Genomic DNA, 11,798 nt, shown 5'->3' on the forward strand with positions numbered 1-11,798 from the left:
GTACAGCCGTCCGGCTATACTCTGGCAATATATTCTAATATTATAATAGTACAACTGCGCGGCTATACGCTGGCAATATATTCTAATATTATAATTCGTACAGCCGCGCGGCTATACTCTGGCAATATATCCTAATATTATAATAGTATAGCCGCCCGGCTATTCACTTGTAATATATTCTAATATTTTAATTAGTATAGCCGGCCGGCTATACCGTTCAATATATTATAACTGCAGGGGACTCCGTACAGATATGTACTAATTGGGGATTTGGGGCGGGTTTTTGGATAGCCACCGACCAGGACGGGAAAGGAATTCTTCAAAAATGCTTACCGTAAATAGGGGCAGGCACCGGGAACCGAAACACGTACCGACTCCGAATCAGCTGGTTGCCATCCCTACTAACATTAGAAGCTCAAGAATTATAACTGAAATGGAAAGGACTCGAAACAAAAAGGAAATGAAATTCCCATTTTGCTCCTTAATACAAAAACCAGGGGCAAAGACTCCACATCACAACGCCGCCAGAGCTTTCCATGCCGGCGGCTCCTCTGACGCCCGCACCTTCCCGCCTCGGGAATTCTCTTTCTCTCTCTTCGGCACACCGTTCTGATGGGACTGAGAGAGAAACGAAAAGGGCAAGAGAGAGATGGCCGCTCGCAAGAGCTGAAGCTAGCGGTGGTTTTAGAAAGCGCTGCCAATTTTAAAAGCAGAGGCTATTTCCCTCTAGTTTTTGTCTGAACGGGTAAAATGGAAACTTCAAACTTTGCTGGGTTGAAATAGGACCTAAAAATAGTATATTTGAGAAGATGACGGGCAAATGTGCACCAACCACACCAAAGCTTGGAGAATCGACGTCGTGAAAAAAATATTTCCAATCCGCATGAAAGTGCTTTTTCTGGATGCAATATTCAACGTCCTGAAAAAAACCAACTCAAATTTTCTCTTCAAGTTACATTGCATTGAATTAGCCTGATGGGCCGTTGCACTTTCTCGTCAGACAATATCGTAATAACTCCTCCGAATGATATACGATCATACAGACTAATTGAGCTCGAGAATGGCCTCACTGCATTGCTCGTTCACGATCCTGAAATTTACCCAGAAGGGCCACCTGAACAAGCTGAAGAAGAATTAGAGGAAGATGAGGGCGGCAAGGATGGAGAGGCAGAGGAACATAGGGAAGGAGAGGTTGAAGAGAACGGTGTAGGAGATGAAGATGATGAACAACCGGAAGGTGGAGACGGTGAACTGAGAAGGAAGAGAAAGGGAAAGGGAGGTGCTTCCCAGACCAAGAGAAAGAGAAAGGGAGATGCTTCCCAAACCAAGAAGGTTGGTCTATGATTTACATTGAAATTCTGCAATGCTCATCATTCGCATTGAAGTTTATTTATTTATTTATTTATTGAAAACCCAGTTGGAGAAACTTGATAAAATATGCATTTATTTTATGAAAATTGCTTTTGAGTAGGAAAATAATATTACTTTGTGTTTGCATCACTAATTCCCAATTAGAGGAACTTCAAGATCACTGCTTTAAGATTCCAGCATCATTCTTTTTCTTAAAATTAAATAGTTTCTACTTTCATACAATGTTTCATAGGCTCATGATTCCGATTTCCAAGTGGAGCTTCTCATGTATGCTGCTTGTCTTTTTATAAACTTTTTGCGTTGTTTTTGGTTATTCTATTTCCAAGCATACGTACTGAGAATGACATTGATCTTCAATCTACTTAATGATCAGAGTCATGTCTACTCCGCTCAGTTACAAGAATTTGATTTAATTGGATAACAAAAGATGCTTGATCATCTTTGTAGGCAGCTGCAGCAATGTCCATAGGAATAGGCAGCTTCTCTGACCCGATCGAGGCACAGGGACTTGCGCATTTTCTTGGTGTGTGTTATGTCTGCACACATTCTTCATCAAAGGATGTACTGAATGTTGATGTGCAGACACTACTAACAAATTGAAAGTTTTGCAGAACACATGCTTTTCATGGGGAGTACAGAGTTTCCAGATGAAAATGAGGTCGGTCTGTCAATCAAGCTTCTTCGTTTTTCCTCTTTTTTTGGTGCCAGTTAACTTGGGTTTGATGTGCAAGTCGTTAGGAGATGCAATTGATCCTTTACGTCATTTATCAGAAATGAGGTTTACTGAGAGTACGTACATGGAAATACTTAACCCGAATGAACTTTTCGTCTCTAGAGATTACTACATGGCATCTGATGACTTATACATGGCGTCCCCATCGTTTACTACATTGCATCTCATGTCTTCTATGTATATATGACCGGGAGGACTTGCTTGTTCTTTTGCTGCCAACCTGTTTGCAAATGTGTCGTGCTGTGTGGAACAACTCAGTGTACACTGTACGGTAGTCTCAGTGTACACTGTACGGTAGTGTCAGTGGTGAATGATTTTAATTTACATTTTTCTTCGATCTATACCTGATGGGAACAGAAACCCTTTTGGATAAATCAAATGTCAACCTTTTATCTTTGTAATTGTGTCTGGTAGCTGTTATCTTGTTTTCGGCTCATTGGTTAATAGTCAAATGATATCTAGTATTAATTTGTTTCCTTGGTATGCTGTGTGTGTAGCCACTTGGTTTTTACTCTTTTATTTGCTAGTATGATAGTTACTTGTCCAAGCATGGAGGGTCATCAAATGCATACACAGAAGCAGAGCATACCTGCTACCATTTTGAAGTGAAACAGGAGTTTCTTAAGGGTGCGTTGAGAAGGTAAAGTCTGAGCTCCACATGTTTTGAATATCAATAACTGAAGTCCTTGGTATTGAATATATTTTTATGTCAATAAAGGAAGGCTGTAGTTTTATTGGTTCTTCCTGCGTTGGCTTTGAATTTTGTATTGCCTCGGCATTTGTAGTTGAAAAATATCTATGATCGTCCTACTTATGTTCCGAAACAAATGTGATATGACTATACTGCAGATTAAAAAATTAAGTTACTTTGCATTTACATTTTTTCTTATATATACGTGCTGAATACTTGATAAGGATATTACTTATTGGTGCACTAACCGTATCTTGGAATGGAAATGAGGTTTCCCCTTTTGATCCTTAAGATCCAACAAAGTGTTTCTTTTGTGTTCCTCAATATCTGGCTTGCCATAAACTTTTCATTGAGTTATGATCAAAGGTATATAAATCGCTTGAAATTAGAATACATGGTAAAATGCTCTGTGCTCCATATATTCCTAGAGCAATATATTTAGCTAATAGCATGTATGTTTCCCTTTGTATGAAATTTCTGTATTTGTATTCATTTCGGCTCTTTATCTTATCAGATTTTCTCAGTTCTTTGTTTCCCCCCTAATGAAAATTGAAGCCATGGAGCGAGAGGTACAGGCTGTAGATTCAGGTGCTTGCAAGTCTTAACCAAGTTTATTAGTTTCTGTTTTTCCTTTTAAAAGTTTTCCCAGTTTTGCTTACAAGTTCTTATTACTGAACGGTATTCTTTATTGTTGAAAAAAATAATTTTGGAATGCAGAATTTAACCAGGTTTTGCAGAATGAGTCGTGCCGCCTTGAACAATTTCACTGCCATACAGCCGCACCTGGTCACCCATTTAATAAGTTCTTTTGGGGTAAAACTTGAATCCATTGTTGTATTTTTTTCCTTCTCCCTCTCTCTCTCTCTCTCTCTCTCAGTTACAAAAAAGATTCTATTCGTATGAAACTACATTTTGTTTTATGCATGCATGAAAGGAAATAAGAAGAGCTTGGTTGATGCAATGGAAAATGGGATCAACTTGCGCGAACGAATACTAAAATTGTACAGAGATTATTACCATGGTGGACTGATGAAGCTAGTTGTCATTGGTGGAGGTGAAATTTTATTCTTTCCTTTCATTTCAGTTTTGCTCTCTATTGGGTTTTGCTTTCTTTTTTGTTTAAGCGTTGCTTTTGAGGGGTTGAATGTTGATAAATATTATTGGATATGTCTTGTACCACATAGCGTGCTGGAATGGAAGTAATGAAGTAGTTCCAGTTTGACTTGATTTCTATCCAATTGCAGGTTTTAGAAGGATTTACTAATCTACTCGGCCTTCAGGGTTTCTGTTTTATGGATGATTATATTGGATTATTTGAATTGGTAGAGGTTGATATTGGTACACAATTACACATTTGAATTTTGTCATTTGTGATGTTCTATGGGTGATGGTGATATTGTGGCAATATTTATTGGTGAGAATGACTAGTGGCAATGGAGAAGGAATTACTGTTGCTATCAACTATTAAGTGGTCTGGTGGTGCCATTGTTGATATCTTGTAGTTTTGATTGCTGTATCAAATAAAAAAATTCATTCATGTTTAATCATTTATGCATACAATCAACAAACCAAGAAGAATATTTCATTCTGCGGATTTATCAAATCTATGTTAATTGTAATAGCTGTAATTGATCCTGCAGAATCTCTTGATATACTTGAGGATTGGGTTGTGGAGTTGTTTACTAATGTCAAAAAAGGTCCCCAAGAAAAGCTGCAGTTCAAGGCAGAAGGCCCTATCTGGAAAGCTGGAAAACTTTACAGGCTAGAGCCTGTTAGAGATTTTCATATGCTCTACTTGACATGGACACTTCCATGTCTTCATCAAGAATATTTGAAGAAACCAGAAGATTATTTAGCTCATCTCCTTGGACACGGTAATGATTCATTACTAGCTAATTTATGTTAATTATTATTCCTCTGCAGACCACAAAGCATCGTTAGTACAGGCAAAAGCAGCAGTTATAACTCCTTAAAGTAGAGGTCTCTGGAGACTTTGATTTTACAATTCGGTTTTGTTTTATTTTAAGAAGGGAGCTTGAATGCTTCAGTTCTTCTGTCACTTACATTCTAAATGATTATTTTTTCCTCTGGAATAGTCTCTGTTCTTACTTTTCATGCATCATATTTTGTTGCTTTTGTATGTCATGCACATTGCATAAACAATATTACATTTCACACCGGGTTTAGTTATCTAGATTATTTTCCAGCTACACAGTGAGAAACTTACCTTAATTTTGAGCACTAATTAAGTTATGCTTTTTTCAGAGGGCCGGGGAAGTTTGCATTTTTACCTCAAAGCTAGAGGGTGGGCAACATATTTGGCTGCTGGTGCTGGCGGTGGATGTATTTACCAAACTTCTGTGGCTTATGTCTTCAACATGACCATACACCTCACTGATTCTGGATTGGAAAAGGTGTCATCTCTATTTTATCCTCCTAGAGAATATTTTGGTATAAGATAACTTTGATTGTCCCACTGATGAATTTTTATATCATCTTGGGAACCTACCTTAGTTTTGGATTTACTTTCCTAGAGAGTTTGGGAGAACTTGACGATTTCATAGATTCTTAGCTTTATATTTTCCACATGTATAAACTGGAAAGCATCAGTAACTTTGGAGCAAAGTTTGCTTTTATCTTTATTACTTCACATTTTCTATACGTGGTCTTATCTTGTAGATGTTTGACGTAATTGGCATTGTGTATCAATACATTAAGTTACTGCATCAAGTGTCTCCACAAGAATGGATATTTAGGGAACTCCAGGATATTGGAAATATGGAATTTAAATTCTCAGAGGAACCGGCCCAGGATTCTTATGCTTCAGGACTTGCAGGTTTTTTTTTTTTGTTAGCGAAAGTGCACATCTTTCCTTGGTCATGTTTTTCCTGACTTAAAGTATCCGTGCTCCATAAGTTTTCTTTTTTAGAATGTCTATTTCTTTTTTGGCCAAAGGATATCACCATATTCATCTCTTGTTTAATATTGTAAAATTTTCTATGTTGCAGGAAGTTTACTATTTTATCCAGCAAAATATATAATTTATGGTGGCTATGCATACGAGAGTTGGGATGAGGAATTGATAAAACATGTTCTTGGTTTCTTCACACCAGATAACATGAGGGTTGATTTGGTATCAAAGTCCTCAATTAAGTCAGAAGGTAAATCTTCTATGCCCTTTTAGGCCCAAAAAAGAAGAAGAAAAAAGAAAAAGAAAAGAAGAAAAAAAAGGAGGAAGGATGCTTGTTGTCCATCTAACTGCATCTTATTATTTAGGGAATATTATAGGAAGTGTCTCTAGTAGGTTTTCTGGTAACATCCCTTATATTCCCATTAGGGCTTTAACTATTTCAGATTTCCAGTGCGAGCCTTGGTTTGGGTCAAAATATACTGAGGAGGATATATCTCCTTCTTTGATGGATTTGTGGAAGGATCCTCTAGAAATTGATGTTTCATTGCACCTCCCTTCTAAAAACGAGTTCATTCCTTTTGATTTTTCCATCCGTTCCGATAACTCGTGTCATGATCCTGCAAATATATCTTCCCCAAGATGTATAATTGATGAACCATTAATGAAGCTCTGGTACAAGCTTGATACCACTTTTAAGCTTCCGCGGGTAAATACATACTTCCGCATCAGTCTGAAGGGTGGATGTGCTAATCTGAGGAATTCTATTTTGATGGAACTATATGGTCGCCTTCTTAGAGATGAGCTGAATGAGATTATATATCAGGTGCATGTCATGTCCTTCATAACTAATTAGTTTGTGGTTCAGTTTGGATGGCCCTTTTGTGCTTAAATACGTTTTAGGGGAACACCACTTGCATTTAGTTCAGTTCTGAATCTCTCTGCAGTCTGCGTCCAAGTTTGTTCAGGAGAAGGACTTGGATTTTATAGTGGCTTACAATAGTACAGCCTAGCAATTGGATGTACATAATGGTCCAAACAAAATATCTTCTATTAACTTCTCATTATGTGAATCAGAAACTACATTGTGTTTTCTTATCCAAATCTTCTTAAGAGCGGGTGGTCTTTCTGTTCAAAAGTTTTAAATTTCTTAACAAACTTCCCTCATTTTAATCTTCTCAATATTTAGTAATTCAGTTGAAAGATTATAAGTCATGCTAGAAGCGCCCCTTGTCTTGCTTAGCTCAGTTTTGAGCACTAAAGAGCCATTTGACCAAGGCCTTTCTTTTAAGAGTGACCTATTCAATTGATGCTGTATTCATCCATGTAGATCATTTTTCTCTCAGTGACTTAGCAACCTAGTTCTTCATAGCAAAGATGTTTTTGGAATGCATACATGAGCGGAACCTTTGGTCTGTGGATGCAGGCACTGCTTGCCAATCTGGAAGCTTATGTAGGTCCGGTTGGTGAAAAACTGGAGATCAAGGTCAGTGGTTTCAACGATAAGCTTCCAGCTCTCTTATCAAAAATCTTGGCCACAGTCAAAAATTTTTTGCCAACCGATGATCGCTTGAAGGTATGTCACTCCACTCTATGCCTTCCTAGTTCCAGCTTGTCCACCCCTAAGTACACTTTAACAGGTTATTAAAGAAAATATGAAGCGAAGGATAAAGAACACGAATATGAATCCTCTGGTGCACACATCATACTTGAGACTGCAAGTTCTGTGGCAGACTTTCTATGATCCAGATGACAAGTTGCATGTTTTAGACGAATTGTCTATTTCCGATTTGAATTCATTTATTCCGGAGCTTTGGTCCCAGGTACACACTGGACACATATATGTTATGATGAATATTTGTTATAGTTTACTTCAGTCCATTCATCAAACTCAACATCATCCTCCAGCCATTAGAAAATCATGCCGTTCAGGCTTCTTGACCTCCTATTCTTCCTCCTTCACATGTAATTTGATAAGTGGAGAGTGGTATGATATTGTGAAAGAGTCAGAGAGGTGGCTTCCAAGTGTGAATCAAATAATTAATCTTGCAATGTTCTTTAACAATATTTTCTATATTGCTTTTAGAATTAGTTTGATTCAGGCATTTGCTTACAGCTTTCCTTCTCCTCAATATGGACAGGTATTCATTGAGGGCCTTTGCCATGGCAATATGTTAGAAGAAGAAGCAATTAGCCTTTCAAATATATTCAAAATGAATTTTTCCGGACAACCACTTCCTACCGAATTGTGGCATAGAGAACGTGTTCTTTGTCTTCCTCCTGGTGCTAACCTGGTCAGAGATGCCAGTGTGAAGAACAAGTCGGAAACAAACTCTGTAACTGAGGTAACTCAAAATGGGCTAATTTTGTTTGGTTTTTCATGTATAAAGATGTACTTTGTTCATCTTATGTATGTTGATATTCTTCCCATGGTTTTGGTTTCATCTTGCAGCTGCATTTTCAAATTAAGCAGGACGTGTTGACCACAATGAACGGAGTGATAGATCTTTTGATTGCAATTATATGGGAACCACTTTTCAATCAGCTAAGGTGATTCGGTTTGATGCTTATACTTTCTAACTATTATTTGGGTCAAGTTGATACATTCAAAATATATGTATATACATTCATATAATTGTGACGGCTGTCTATTTATTGAAATAGGACGAAGGAGCAGCTTGGATATATTGTTGAGTGTGGCCCACGGATAACATACCGTGTTTTCGGCTTTATTTTCTATGTTCAGTCGTCTGAGTACAGCCCAGTCTACTTACAAGAGAGAATTGACAACTTTATAGATGGTCTGGAAGAATTGTTGGTAAGCAGTCAGCTTCTAGATGCCGCTAGTTCATGATTTAAGTTACATCATTGTTGTTTCTGCATTGGAGTGTCAGAGTTAGTTATTGAGAAACTGTTGGCATTTGCAGGAAGGGATTGATGATGATTTGTTTGAAAATTATAGAAGTGGGCTAATGGCTGGCCTATTGGAGAAAGATCTATCCCTCACTTGTGAAACCGATAGATATTGGTGTGAGATTGTTGGAAAAAGGTGACGTCGTCCTTGTAATTCCAAAGACTGCATTTAGAAAGATCATAAATTGCTTCTTTGCGATTTCTAATCCTTGTGAGTGGAAGCTCATTCTTCCAACTCTAACAATTGCTGGCCTTCAGGTATATGTTTGACTTTGCTGCAGAGGAAGCAGAAGAGCTCAAAACCATTCACAAGGAGGATGTTATCAACTGGTACAGAACATATCTACAACAATCATCGCCCAAGTGTCGTAGACTTGCGACTCGGGTTTGGGGTTGCAACACTGACCCGAAAGAGGCTGAAGCGCGATCGGAGTCGATGAAAGTCATCGAAGACCCTGCAACCTTCAAGATGTCATCTACGTTCTACCCCAGCCTCTGTTGAAAATATAGACGAGCTTTGATTATGTTTGTCAAAAACTAAACCATTAGAAACAATGAAGCCTCAGTTTGGAGCAGGTGCATTCATTCATTCATTTGAATAAGATTCATAAATTGGTAATAAAGTGAAATTTTTGATTCTCTGGTAAATCCTCAAAGCATCCCAGCATGAGGGTCAATATCAAAAAATGGGATGAAGCAAAATAAAGTTAAGAGGGCATATTTGGTCAAAATTTTCTAAAGTTTTGGTTTGAAATGCACATGGTAGGGTTTTAGGTAACATGATTGCGATGCATCAAGGAGGGTCCAAATTTTCTTATTTTGCCCCTACCAAAATCTGATATGGTAGCCTATATATCCTCTTACCAAGAAACTCAAAGACAAGTCCTTGTGAAGGCCACTTTCAAAGACTCCTAACCATAATAGATAATTCAATCCTCGTGGCCCCTTGTCGATATTTGGTTTATCCAATGTCATGGACATGGACCTCTTGGAGCTCTGGTCACAACCCAACATTTGCTTAAGAAATTATATTTGAAAATGACAAAAGTGACAAAAAGGAAATAATGAAAAATATGTTTTGTATGGCTCAAATTCTTCAAATTTCTGCTGCTAGATTCCTTATGTGGGGGTGTTACTAGGCTAATGAGGCCCAGCCACGTGTTGTGTTGGTGACATGGTTAAATCTATTGTTCTACAATTGAAGACATGGTATAAATCTAATAGATTTAACCACAAATTTGAATCTGTATCATCTTGTAATTAGAATGTTTTGTCAGTCAGTATTATCACGTAGATCACGTATCATTTCGTAATTAAAATGTTCGGTGGCAAAAATAACTCCACAAAAGTTTTTCCATATCATTAAAGTCTTGAGAATCAAGATCCCTAAGACAATCCTGCAAAAATATATGCAATCTGCATGAAAGATCGCTAGAAAATTTAATCCCAACTCAAATATTCTCTTTCAGGTGTGGTGGACAAGACAAGACTTGCAATATCGAAAGCCAAGGGAGCAGGGTTTTGACGTGGGACAAAAACGGTGGTTTAAGATGCTTCCTCAAGTTCATTTCTCGGAGATTACAAAAATATTATTGTTGTTGTAACTGTTGCATGAATTACAATATTTTTTGTAACCCCAAACAAAAAAGAATTACAATTTTTTATTTTAAAAATATAATAAAGACTGTTAATTAATTTATGAATACTTTCAAGATTGATGAAAGTGATGCATGAACAGTGAAGGCCGCAAAGATGGAACTCTGCATGTGTTCCGAAGATGGCAGGACCGACATGTATATATATAAAAATATATATATATATATATCTATATATGATATATCTCAAACCTTTCAGAAATTTGTCGTAAATAAACAAATAATCTGGCCAACAGAAATAGTAGCTTTATCGTGCAAGTCCAGATGAACCAACGACAGTGGAAAAGCCTGCAGAAAACAGATCCGGACAAGAGCAAAAACAATGAGAATATTTGTAAAAGACTGTTCGTATTACATTTGCTAATTGCTGAATTATATATTTCATACATATGTTACCTCTGGAATTAAAGTGATTAGCAACCCAGTTAATAAGAAAAAAGCAAAGATTTATTTGTCGTGGCCGACACAATTAAATTACATGATTATAGTTATTGATTTAGTGATATTTCTCTTTGCTTTGTTATAAAAGATTCAAAAAATTGTTAATAATTTCTGCATGCATATAAGACAAGATGCATTACTTTATTGATGTTTAATTCGACTTGTATATGTTGTTAATTTGGGTTCATGCACAATTAAGCTCGTTAACACCGAATTAGCAAATAAAACCATGTCTCAACTGACATCAAATAGAGTAATAAGATAGCGTCCGACCAAAAAAAAAAGAGACTGATAAGATTGTCATGTCACCTGTAATTGGATTTTGTATGTTAGTGACTTGTTTTCCATACACCAGACAAAGAAATATAAGAACTGTAAAAACATCCATTCTGAATCTGACATTGATATTGAAGATAAAAAGTTGAAAGCAAAATGACGAGAAGTGAGATTTTTCAATGCTACATTCTACGAACACATGAAAATACAATACTTGTTTTTCGAATAATATGTATGATTATGTGTTAAATATGCACTCAATGACTTATAATGACCTAATAAGTGTGGTATTTCGATGTAATCGAACTGATAATTATATCATGAGCGTTACCGACTCTCAAGATGTGAACTCATAAATAAATAATAAAAATTTATTGATAATAGCATTATCCAAATATTTGTTACAGAACGCATGCTCATGACTGAAATTTGTGTCGAGTACGTCATCGTTTTGGAGTTAAACCCCTTTAAGTTTAACCTCAAGTTCCCAGCTACATGCCTTAATTTCGCGGTCCAAAATTCACGCACGAGCCCTCTGTGCTATTCAATGTAAGTCGGTCACCCATGTGACCAAACGCCCAACAAAATGGAGACATAATTTCTGATGTCCCCCATGCCCACGTAACACACCCAGAATCATTATTAATTTATACCTTTTTTGGTTGAGAAATTTATACCATTATACACATACATACAAACGTATCAGTCTTGATCTCTTGGACCACAAAAGTTCAAGAGATTGTGGTCACCCACCGTTGGATATTAATCCAATGGTTCAAAAAAATTTCTTAAAAGGAGTGCAAGAGTGAG

General features: G+C 37.0%; 1 protein-coding gene across 1 annotated transcript; it reads left to right on the top strand.

Moving 5' to 3' along the window:
* On the top strand, positions 311 to 9,255 carry LOC18772714 (nardilysin-like). Its single transcript, XM_007208054.2, has 19 exons — positions 311 to 1,332; positions 1,819 to 1,894; positions 1,983 to 2,029; positions 2,632 to 2,744; positions 3,310 to 3,383; positions 3,513 to 3,608; positions 3,730 to 3,849; positions 4,436 to 4,669; positions 5,061 to 5,209; positions 5,475 to 5,631; positions 5,804 to 5,956; positions 6,150 to 6,529; positions 7,130 to 7,279; positions 7,344 to 7,526; positions 7,845 to 8,048; positions 8,156 to 8,253; positions 8,368 to 8,521; positions 8,631 to 8,752; positions 8,875 to 9,255. The coding sequence occupies exons 1-19, from the start codon at positions 976 to 978 to the stop codon at positions 9,116 to 9,118; spliced, it is 3,111 nt and encodes a 1,036-aa protein (XP_007208116.1). The 5' UTR covers positions 311 to 975; the 3' UTR covers positions 9,119 to 9,255.

This window comes from Prunus persica, chromosome G6, assembly GCF_000346465.2.
Source record: "Prunus persica cultivar Lovell chromosome G6, Prunus_persica_NCBIv2, whole genome shotgun sequence".
NCBI classification, from domain to species: domain Eukaryota; kingdom Viridiplantae; phylum Streptophyta; class Magnoliopsida; order Rosales; family Rosaceae; genus Prunus; species Prunus persica.